At 36.7% G+C, this 12,426-nt stretch overlaps 1 protein-coding gene across 1 annotated transcript in view; it reads right to left on the reverse strand.

The window, feature by feature from the left end:
* Positions 1 to 12,426, reverse strand: part of CUL1 (cullin 1) — an 86,316-nt gene that overhangs the window by 52,484 nt on the left and 21,406 nt on the right. The window contains exon 2 of the mRNA XM_074945271.1: positions 9,204 to 9,490. Coding sequence (XP_074801372.1) covers positions 9,204 to 9,343 — 140 coding nt within the window. The 5' untranslated portion in view covers positions 9,344 to 9,490. The remainder of the gene's footprint in view (positions 1 to 9,203; positions 9,491 to 12,426) is intronic.

The raw sequence follows: 12,426 nt of genomic DNA on the forward strand, positions 1-12,426 counted from the left end.
TTGCATTTAATACAACACAGAATATTAGAGAAAAACTGTTGAGTAATAACAGGTTTCAGAGTAACAGCCGTGTTAGTCTGTATTCGCAAAAAGAAAAGGAATACTTGTGGCACCTTGGAGACTAACCAATTTATTTGAGCATGAGCTTTCGTGAGCTACAGCTCACTTCATCGGAAGTAGCTGTAGCTCCCGAAAGCTCATGCTCAAATAAATTGGTTAGTCTCTAAGGTGCCACAAATACTCCTTTTCTTGTTGAGTAATAGTTTCAGATCAAATAGGACACAAAGATTAAGTTTTACAAAACAACCAAATAAAGCTTTTTCAAAAACTAAGACTGATGGAAACACTTACATGATTTTTCTAACCCTCTCATAAATCAATAGTTGAAGGAATTTGAGAACTTGCCAAATTAATTCACCTTCAGGCAGAGTGTTTACAAGGCTGCAGCACAATTTCAAAACAGTAACATGAGCTGCTAGAAAAAAAATATATTTCAGACTGGTATACAACCGCTCTCCACAATTTTCTTTTTTAAAATAGTTCCCATCTACACTATATCTGGATAGTTTTCCACAAGACTGAAAAAATATTTACCTTTAATCATGTAGAGTATATAAATATATTCTCAGTTTACATGGGAAGAGATGAATCAGTTCGCGAAGGGACTTGTTTAGAGAGTCAGTGGCAGAATTCAGCCATCCCTGACATCAAACCTTGTGCAGGAGTAACTATACATATGTATATTGGAGAAAGAACACATTTATCCACAACGTGAACTTCAACTGTTTAAATGCAAGTCTGAATTCCGTAGGGAAGAAAAGCAAAAGCAGCTACCCTAAATCTACCAAATAAATTCCAGTGGCTCTACTCACAGTATAAATCTCAGATTTCCTTGCAATCCCAAACCGCCCTTTGCATTCATGGTAATAGACTACAACAAATAAATTATAAACTACACATACATATACATAAAAACATACTAACTTGTAGGTGGTATATCCACACACTATAAAAATTCTATGGTAATAAAATGTTATATCTGGAAGTGTAAATATGCAGAAGTTAGGATACCTTAGTTATGGTTCCCAAAGCAATTTTAACTTGTGTGCCTTGTGGAAGTATAATATTTAGTTGCCAAGTCCATTTACAAACACACACAGGAGATATAGTAGAGAATATTTCTTACTGTATCTGTAAGGGAGCAAATTACGATAAGAACTGTAACTCAGATTTCTTTAGTCCATGCATTTAAAAGTTTTAGCATCAACACTCAATAGCTGTTTTTGTACTGAATATCCTGTTCCTTTAAAAAAAAAAAAAAGTGATCAACATGCGTTAAATGAGAAAAAAAAAAAAAAGACTGATCATGCACAACGCGCAGTTATTTCACACTGAAGAGATCCAAATGGCAGAGTTACACACCTTGTATAGTCATATCTATATGTCGAAGCCTGTTTATTGAAGTTACTGTACAAGGGGAAATGTGCATTATATATAAATATATATACATATACACACATACATATATGTATTTCACTATCAGATGCAACATTTTCCCCCACACATAAATGTATAGGTTTTTATTTCAACCTGAAGGGCTCCTTAAATGCATATGCTGACACACATTCAGAGATGTTGTGAAACATCATATACTGCACACAAACAGCATGGATGGTGATGACTAATCGATATTGCACTGATGTCCCCAGTGCGATCCTAAACTACTTGACAGGAAAGTGGAACGCTGCCTTGCAATGGAGCTGAAGGAGAGGCAGGCAAATGCTGGGTGTTAAAACTGCCATACTGAACCCCTTAGTATACTACCAGTGTGGGTAGGGCACAGTCAGTTCAGTTAATGTGCCAGATATGGGGAGAGGAGATACTTTAAGTTTAAAAAGTGCTCCACTTACATTCTACTAGATTGTATGGAAAGTTTGACTTTTGCCAAGAACAGTGGATCCATCATAGAACTGTCTTGTTAACTCCTTCACTAGTATCATACTTCAGGTTGTTTGCAGACATAAATCTATATTATGTAAACAGTTTAGTATCAATAGCCAAATAAAAAATATGCCTCATTTCTGGAATGACTGGAGAATACAGACAACTAAAGCAGCAAGTGACCCTAAACTTGAAATATTAAGAGACAAAAAAACACAAAAACCCTCACCAACATAGCACATCACAGAGCAGAAACAGAGGGTGTATGCAGTAACAATCATTGTCTACTTAGCCAACTGCTTTTCAAGACTTTTTAAGTTTGCATTACATAGTGGTCAGAAGTATCCCAGTGGAGGCTTCTGTGCAGCTGTCTTTGGTTAAGACAGAAATGCCTGCAGCCTAAATAGCTAAAGCTAGCCTGAATTTGTATTGCACTTGACCATTTGCTTGGGCAGTCCTCCTACTGATATTGTAGCAAAGCCAATCCCCGCTCCTGTCCTCCCTTCCCCCCCCCCGCAAAACAAAAAACAAAAAAAAAACTTACCATGTTTTTATATTTTAATTTACAAAAAAGTTATTTTAAGTTTATAAACTGTAAATACACTGCATTTAACTGTTATTTTACTTAACAATGGTAGGTAGGTGTGTTTATTTACAGCTGGTATAGTAGGTAAAGCAATTACATTCAACAGAAGAACACTAGATCAGTCTAATTCTGCCCACAGATATGCTAATATTTAGCTCTAACAGAGGTCAAAGAAAGTGATAAAAGAAAAATGATTTCAAGGAGTAAAGCTGAAAATGATTGAACAACAATTTTAATCACAGTAAAACAAATTTACAAATAAGGAAAGGATTACGCAGTAGATAATGAGGTGTAACAAAACGTGATCTTTAGTAAACCTCCTAAATTTAAATATTAAAATAGAATACCGGGGGAATCCTTTTTAAAAGTAATTTGTGAACTGTTAATCAGAACACTTTAGTGTAACAAACAGCTTTTGGAGTATTGGGCTTATTGGAACAATGTTTATGCAAATTTCAGATCATCCTAAATTTGGACAGCTCCCTTTAATGTATATTTCACACAGAAATTCATTTCATGGAATACTGACTAACCAAATGTTTTGGATGTTCTTATGAGATGGGTAACTTGTTTTTTTGTTTGTGTGTTTTTTAAACTAAACCTCATTAGAGTTTCTTACATGCCAGTATCAACACAAATGGCACTTACCTGATTGAATATTTTATAGATTGTGCACTTCCCATCTCTCCCCATAACAAATGAAAAAGTTTAAAGCAGGCTAAGTGTTCTACCTCCATGAGCAGAATTGTTATTTATTACAAATGCATAGCTTTTGTAAGTGCTTAAACAGTACAGATTTTAAAGATATAAAATAGCCAGATTTTGTTTTAAAAATTAGAACCATACAATATGATTGCTCTGACTGGTGTAAGAATAAGTGGATTAGACAGTTCCTTGAGAACACTCATCAGACTACGTTTTACAAACGAAGATGGAAATGTGCTGCAGGGAAGTGGAAGATTGTGAGGTTATTCCACAAGATTTATGGCAGAGTATGCAGAAAATTGAAGAATCACTATTTTGAAGAAAACAAAACCTAGAAATGTTTTTACCCAAAGTAAAATGCACATTTATGGCAGAACTCGAATAGAAATATCAAAAGTTTTAAAATATTGCATTTCTTTTTGATCAGTCAATTTACTGACAATCATCCATACTTTCATCCTGTGTTTGGAGCAGACAGAATAGCAAGGTTAGCAAAATAATACTTATTAATACTACTGTATATGTTGTATTAATTATGGCAGTGTATTAGTTCTCTATTATGGAAGTAAACTTGAAAATAGGGCTTGATGCTTTTGAAAGTTTTACCCATCTGTGTTTTGTTTGGTCACCACTTTAGTCAGGGTCTGGATTAGCAGACATGTTTCCCCAGAGACAATAAATTAGCCAGTAAGAATACTTCCTTTTTGTTGGAAAAGACACTACTGATCTGACACTGAAAGTGACTTAGATAGATCAAGTCAGATAAACAGGGTGGAGAGAATGAACACAAAAAGAGGTTACTCACATTGTGCAGTAACATCAGTTCTGAGCAGTTTTCCCAGAGGGAGGGAGCTTTGGAACCGAGTCCAGAACTGAAGATAGTAGAGCAGTACCCAGACCCGCACTGGCTCTGACGGCATAGCTTAAAGCATAGTGTTTTGAAAATGTACATACTGAAGCCCACATAGCAGCCCAACTTATCTCAGACTCCAATACGTTTAAGCAATGCTGCAGTTTGTGCAATTGTATTTGACCATGACAGCCTGTTAGTTCACAATCAGCAACCTGCAGTTCAGGATGAACAGGACTTCTGTCCAAACAGATCCAGTCTCTTTTGTCCTCGTCATGAGGAACGGACCTGAGAAGTGTTGCCTACCCTGCTCATTTACCGCATCCACTACTAGGGAGTTAGGTGGAGCGTCGGAGAACAAGAAATCAGATTCCTTGGGGGGGGGGGGGGGAGATCATACTTTTTATCTGCCCTTTTACACATTGGTGGAACAGTAGTAGGTATTTGCCTACTACTGTAGGCATTTGATGGGTAATGCCACCCTAGAGGATTTTGCTGACTGTAGAATATCCAACGGCTTACATTTTGAATCCCTGACCTTTCTGAGTGGAACTTGAAGAGTGTCAGCTACCCTCTACATGAGATCTTGAAATTGCCAAAAAACTGTCTGTCACAGAAAGTGGAGGAGGCATAACTGCATCATCTGGAGATGAGGACGAATGAGAGTTTGAGGGGTAGCCTGGCCTCCTGTTCCTCAAACATCTCCTGCTGTGGGAAGAAGAGGACTGAACAACCCTAGTGTCCCTTTGAGATGGTGGTGGTCTGGAGAATTGCTGTCAGTAAGCAGTCCAGGGATCCCAGTATGGTCACTGAGAGGGGGAGGTGTGGGATATGGGAGGGAGGATGCATGCAGGGGTGGTTCCACTTTTGATGATGGTTGCTATCTTCCTTCCCTGTGTCCGACACAAAGAGGCACAGGGCACTGTTAGTAGAAAAAAATCTGTGATCAAGAGCTCAAAGAGGCACATGTGCACATGCAGCGGAGCACCCTCAGGGATACTACTCAAAGAGCAATTTTATTTTCCCCTTAATCAGCCGAACACATTATAAACCCAACATAAATCTCGTGTGTTTTTTAAGTACATGAATACTAGATCACACTGTTGCTGTCTACATGTCCTCTGCCTAGAAGCTGACACCCCAGTCGCTCAGGATGATACTGTTACACTAGAGAGTTAAGGGTACTATTACTCTATATGGCACCCAAACACTCTTCACTACGTAGGTTTTGGTGATACAATTCTGCTATCATTTTGAAACGGCCATCTAAATTTAGACCAATGGTAAAAGGCAGATATTCTAAAAAACTTTAGTCCTTTTTGAAATGAAACAAAAAAAACCCACATCTCTGCAGATCGAGCTTGTGCCATTACTTATATCATGGTTGGGGAGCTGGACAAAATGGGAGCACACATTGGATTTCCTTGATTAATGGAAAAACGAGGCTGTTTCAAGTGTAAATTCTGATGTTCCTTTGACTACTTTGTTCTGATGAACAATGCTGAATTACTTTTCATTTTTGCTGGCAGTGCTGTTGTAGCCACATAGCTCCTAGGATATTAGGGAGACAAGGTGGGTGAAGTAATATCTTTTATTGGATCAACTTCTGCTAGTGAAAGAGAAGCTTTCGGGCTTACACAGAGCTCTTCTTCAGATCTTCTTAGTGGCTCCAAGACTAATGGATCCTAATACCAAGTTATTCACTTGGTATCCTAAGACCACATGGATCCTAATACCAAGTAATGATCACTGTGTTAGGGCATGATTGACCAAATGAACAATATGAACATCTGTAATATCCTCAAGTGTAATCCTTTCCTACATAAAATATTTCATAGAAGAGGATGTTTTCTTTAGTGTATTTAAGAGTAATCTGACTGATACTCTACCAAGCACCTTTTAATTTAAAACCACTTCTGATATCTTGTAAAAATAATAAAAAAAAAAATCTTTCCTTTGAAACATACAGCTTTCCCACAATGCTTATTTGCTCAATGAAATTTAAAACTGTGGGACAGATTGAAGCTGTTCTCAAACCATTTTATACCAAACCAGTGCTACTGTAGTAATAAACAACTTTATCTCTATTCTAGTGTTATGTTGCCTTAAAATGGCAAAAGGTAAGGTAATACAAAAGAGGTTAAAAAGTGAATTGCACTAAGATCTGAATTTAGTGGATCTTACACCTCAAATACCCTCTGAAGGGTAAATTCAGATCTTGCATTTATGAGAATCTCAGATATCTTATCTGATTCTGTTTCATTAACCTGCAGTAACACTAACACACAGTGGGCGCCTAGCATTTCCAGACATCTAGATATAGAACAGAGAAAAGAGTACCCTCAAACTGTATTTTTAAATATATCTGATCTAATATGACTTACTTTGTACTACTTGTACTCTATTTGCTTTGGAAAAATAAAAAACCTACGAGTAAAATCACACATAGGTCTCTCCAGCATATTGGTTCTCTCCTTTCCACTCAAGTAATAGATTTATAAAAGAAGGATCTCAAGTCTATATATTTCAAGAGATTTTTAGACACTAGAAACTGAATACAGTTGAATCTCAGTGTTCTCAAAAGTTCTACTGCACATCACTTTCTTAATATTTCTAGCACTCATTTCAATGTTGTAGATTTTTCCTCATTCACCCAACATACAGCCTGCTCCATCTAGATCTGGGGCTAAAAAAAGTTAACCTACTTGCTCTGCTCTCAAAATTTTAAGACCAGATCCTGATGCATCAAGTCCAGAATTCAACACATTCCCAACTATTACTGAAAGAGCACTCTGTAAAACTCCAACAAAGAATACATTGTAAAAAGAAAAAAGAAAAGGAGTACTTGTGGCACTTTAGAGACTAACCAGTTTATTTGAGCATGAGCTTTCGTGAGCTACAGCTCACTTCATCGGATGCATAGCATATTGTGGAAACTGCAGAAGACATTATATACACACAGAGACCATGAAACAAAACTTCCTCCTACCCCACTGTCCTGCTCGTAACAGCTTATCTAAAGTGATCATCAAGGAGAGCTATTTCCAGCACAAATCCAGGTTTTCTCACCCTTCCCCCCCCCCCCCACAGACACACATACAAACTCACTCTCCTGCTGGTAATAGCCCATCCCTCTTTGAAACCTCTCTTTTATAATGCGCATGATAATCAAGGTGGGTCATTTCCAGCACTAATCCAGGTTCTCTCACCACCACCCCCCACACACACACCCCCCTCCAAAAACCACACACACAAACTCACTCTCCTGCTGGCACCAGCAGGAGAGTGAGTTTCTATGTGTGTCTGTGTGGGGTGGGGGGGGGGGGGAAGGGTGAGAAAACCTGGATTTGTGCTGGAAATGGCCCTCCTTGATGATCACTTTAGATAAGCTGTTACGAGCAGGACAGTGGGGTGGGAGGAAGTTTTGTTTCATGGTCTCTGTGTGTATATAATGTCTTCTGCAGTTTCCACAATATGCTATGCATCCGATGAAGTGAGCTGTAGCTCACGAAAGCTCATGCTCAAATAAACTGGTTAGTCTCTAAGGTGCCACAAGTACTCCTTTTCTTTTTTCTTTTTACGAATACAGACTAACACGGCTGTTACTCTGAAAAGAATACATTGGTTATTTCCACTGATTTGGAATCTGAAGTCACAATTCAGAAGATTATTATGAGCGAACTCTATGAAGGTATATCTGAAGAACATTTGATGTATGTAATTTATCATCCTCCCCTCTTATGAAATCTAGAGAACTGCTTAATTACACAGCCTTCAGTCCATCCATCCTTCATCCCCTAAAACACACACACTTTCTTCAAGTTTTGAAGCTAAGTCCCCATCTGTTCACAACACAATCCTACAAACAGGACTGCAATTTGACAGATGCACAATTTCTGAAACTCCAGTACAGTTTCAAGAATATTTTAAAAAGCTGAATTTAGAGATATCATGCCCATCTGCTTACCAACCGTTTAAAACTGCCATTTTAATTCATCAAGGAGCGTAACAGTATTAGAATACAAACTAGGAGAGAACACATTCACTTCCAAATGACATTTTTCTTTATGCTATCTCTAAACTTCATGATAGTGTTTTCTTGTTATGAAGCACCTGCCCTACCGCAGAAATACAAGATTCTTATGAGGGTAAAAAGAGGGAACTGGTGGTTGCAAAGCAGAAAGGGCATTTTCCAGACCTTTGTGAAAATTATCTGTGTGCCTCAAGTGTTCACAAGACTCATTTCCTTCTCTTAAAGACCTGAAGATTTCAGAGACATACATGCTTCCTGATGTTTTTTGCCTTTCTCCACCATAAAACAACAGCTGACAGAAGAGTCTCTGAGCAGGAACATTTTCCTTGAATATAACTTCCAAGTATTAGGCCAACATGAACATGAAAACAAGAACACCACACTGTTTTAGAATCCTTCTAAACATTAAAGCAATCACTAGACCAGAAGCTGCTCAAAAATTTCAATTGGTATCTCAGTGGAAGCCAGTAATTCTAGAGAGAAATTCACAGAGCTATTTCTTCTTCCAGACTGAAAGCTCTGAAACTGACTCCAGTATTCTGCAGAGAAAGATGCTAACCCTATGGTTGGACAAGGCCTACTGCAAGAGAAAATTGTTTCACTACTTTGAAGTAGATAACTGAACATTACAAAAAAGCCTTGCAGCGAACATGTCAAAGTGAAAAGAGTGGAAAGAAAAAATGTTTTCACTGTACTGATCATTAATGAGGAATGATAATATTTGGTGCACCTTGTAAACATTATCTACTAAAAAATCACCTTTAAGTGTCTGCTGTCTTATAAAAATTAAAAGCATTCCACTTGACATTTTACAAATAAGTACAATTATTAAAAAAATATTTTCAAGACAAGTGTTTATCAAGCTAAACACATTCACTCATGATTTTTATTATACCAGTGACTGGTCTTTCTACTTGTTTTTGTCACAATGAAATGGGAAAGGCTAACCTTTTTCAAAAATGAAGTTTAAAAACAAAAACATCACCAAAAGTTTAAAAAAAACTTACTCTAAGTTATAAGGTGATTTTAGTTCTTAATTGACAGTAAAATATTTACCAACTTTTTTTTTTTTTTTAGTATAAGGATACGTGTAGAGTTCCATATATCTGGATTTTGCCATACTTTGTCTGGTATAAACCTGTTGAATTCCAGCTCTAAGGTCATCCCATATCTGGTCAAGACCAATCTGTTTAAGTCCATGTGGGTTCTGACTCCTATTCGACGACATTTTGTATTTCCTGTAAAGTCTTCCAGAGTAGAAGTCTGAGATCTGGCTATTCCTCCATCAGTTTCACAAGTAAAGTAACATTCCAAATTCAGTGACTCAGAAAGATGTTCTTTACATACGAAGAATGATATCCCCTTGCAAGATAACCTACCAAAAAAAAAGGAATTAGTTAATAACATTCACTGACACCAGATTCAATTTCATCAGCTGCTAGAACAAAAGATATACCATTAAGTCATCCAAAAGTGAACACTACATATTTAGAGTGCTGTCTGCTAATAATATCACCAAAGCATACTTAAATATGTAAGTAGAAGAGCAATGATTTTACTGTTGCCTTCCATATCACTTCAGCTTTATTCATTAAAATAAGAATTTGGAAGACAACCATACTGTTAAACTGCCAAAATACTGAATATTTTAGGAGTCATCAGTATACATGGTTGCTGCAGATGGATATTAAAGATCTTTAGAACATTCATTATTAGTTCTCTGTAATGAATGCAAGGTACATACCAAATCATGAAAAATCCACAAGCCCATTTTATTTTTTCAGACAGTAACAAAAATACCATTTCTGGAGGTTAATCCAGGAGAAATGATCACAGGCCTCTGGCTAGTAATACCTCCCAGCCATTCATTACTTCCAGGATAGGTACAGTATAGAAGGCTTTATTTCTTACATATGATGTAGGACAATTGGATATGAATTTTTAATTCTGAATTTAACTGATCCAGGATGGAGATCTTAAAAATAAACTGCTGCTGAACATATTATTTGCATATGATCCAAAATAATACTGTACAGTATAGTAATATAGTTAATACCTGAAATTAGAAGGACATTTAAAAAACCACCCATACAAAGAAATATCCATATAGGACATATGCTATTTTCTGAAAATAGCATATACAATTTCCTAGAAATTATCCACTTCTCTAAAGAACTTCTTAGCTGCGTGGCAACTGACAAATTGACTACTATTCTGAAGTGTACAAGTAAAATAAATAAAGCTAGCTTGTTTCATTTTGGTTCCTGGATGGCAGAAAGTAAAACTGTTGGTGTAAGGAGGTCAACAGATGTTGATGACATATAAAAATTTAAATCTAAAAGCATTCCTGATTATTTTATTGATATCAATAAGCATCAGTAAGACTATTTTCAAAAAATATATTTTATAAAATATGTCTGGTAGCTAAAAAAGCAATAAAATAAATTTTAATGTTTTGAGATGTTTATTGAGAAACTTCATTTACTCCAAATGTTTTGAGGTGCAATCCTAAAGCTGTTTCTGACAATCAATTTGGGATCTTACCACTTTAACATTAACAGACTGAGGGGAACAAATGAACATTTCAATTGTTTTTCGAATATTTATGTAATTTATTTTTAAGACACCTATCAACTTGGAAGTCTGTTTTTACATGCTTTAAATTGCACTGCAACATCTGCATTTGATTACAATATTTCAGTATGACTTGGCTAGTTTCCATCTTGAATTTTGCAATTAAATGCTTATAATATAGTCTTATAATCGATTCTTATAATCAACTGAGTTTACTAACTTTATAGACTAAAGAGATTTGCTTCTTCTAGTTATTTGGCACAAATTTGGAAAGAAAAACAGATGGATAAAGCTACACATTGCTTACAGAGATATTTCCGCATATCACTCATTCATAGAAAAACCAGAAGGGGAATGAGAGGTTATTTGACTTAACAGTAATAAAGAATAGCTGGTATCAACACACAGGTCAACAAGTTTCCTGTGAAAGTAGCCTCTCCTACTTATCTGTTAAGAAAATACACTATGCTGCTACATGTACAGCAAAATCAAGTTTTGCTATGTAGCAAGGTTGCTGTTATAGACAACTTTTTTCTATGAAAATCTGAAACCTTTATTCCATTGGTAAAGTTACTGAATGCACTGTTCAAGTCTATTTTAAAATTCATGCTCAGAGGGTCCCCTGTGTGACACTGAAGGATTTGAACTGGTCCACACCAATTACTTATACTTATAACCTTATGTAAGAAAGAAACTAAGGATTATTAAGATTCCAAAGAGAACAAAAACTACAGTTGTACATGCATGACTTTTCCGGCTATCTAGCTACACTTCGATTTAAGGTCCTTGGAATCAGTCCTGGCAAGGAAAAACTATTATGTAGTGTAGCGGAAAGAGCAATATCTAGAATACTTTTGAACTTATTTTCACAGTGCTATATACTGTCTCTGCCCCAGGTTGCAGATAGGGAAACTGAGGCATGGGATTTATAGTGACTTGCCCAAGCCAAAAATTCAGCAACGCACTGAAAGAGCTGGAATTAGAAATCTAACATTCTTGGATTCCAGTTCCGTGTTTAGTCCACCAGAACACACCGCCTTTCCAAGAAAACACACATTGCCAGTTCAAAACTAAAGGCTCAATCTTCTAAACTTAAAAGTCTATGGGACTTCTCACACTGGTAAGCACTGTTATCAGCAATACGCACAAGATCAGTCTTGAACTGTCAGTGTCCTTTCTTGGAAAGACTGGATGCTCTGGTGGACCAACTTTGAACCAGGAACTTCTGAGTTATAACCCTAACTTGGCCACTCACTTGCTGTGTGGCTTTGGCACACAGAATTTAGATTCCAGCCATACCTTCCTCCAGCACTGACTACAGCTCCTATTCATGTTAATGAACTCGTAAAGCAACTCCCAAAGCACCTCTTGGTACATGTCAAGGATGCAATGAAACCATCTCATTCTGTGTGGCATATATCCTGAACAGTTTTTCAGAATACAACGTATAATGTCTGCTGCACTACCCAAAACTTAACACATAGAACTGCAGAAGAGTCCTCTGAGATAAAGTTCCATAATATTCTGCCAACGTAAACTCACAACCTACATTAACATGAGAAAGAGAGAAAAAACAAAGAGCAAAAAAAGTTGATCAGACACTATCTGGAAGTATGATCCTGATGGCTCCAAATGGTAACTGAAGATAATGAATTTGCAGTTTAGGAGCATGACCTTGCATTACTGACGTTAATGTAAGTTTTGACTTTAGCATTTATGGTATAGCCTTAAGCCAAC

Source organism: Natator depressus, chromosome 2 (genome assembly GCF_965152275.1).
Source record: "Natator depressus isolate rNatDep1 chromosome 2, rNatDep2.hap1, whole genome shotgun sequence".
NCBI classification, from domain to species: Eukaryota; Metazoa; Chordata; order Testudines; family Cheloniidae; genus Natator; species Natator depressus.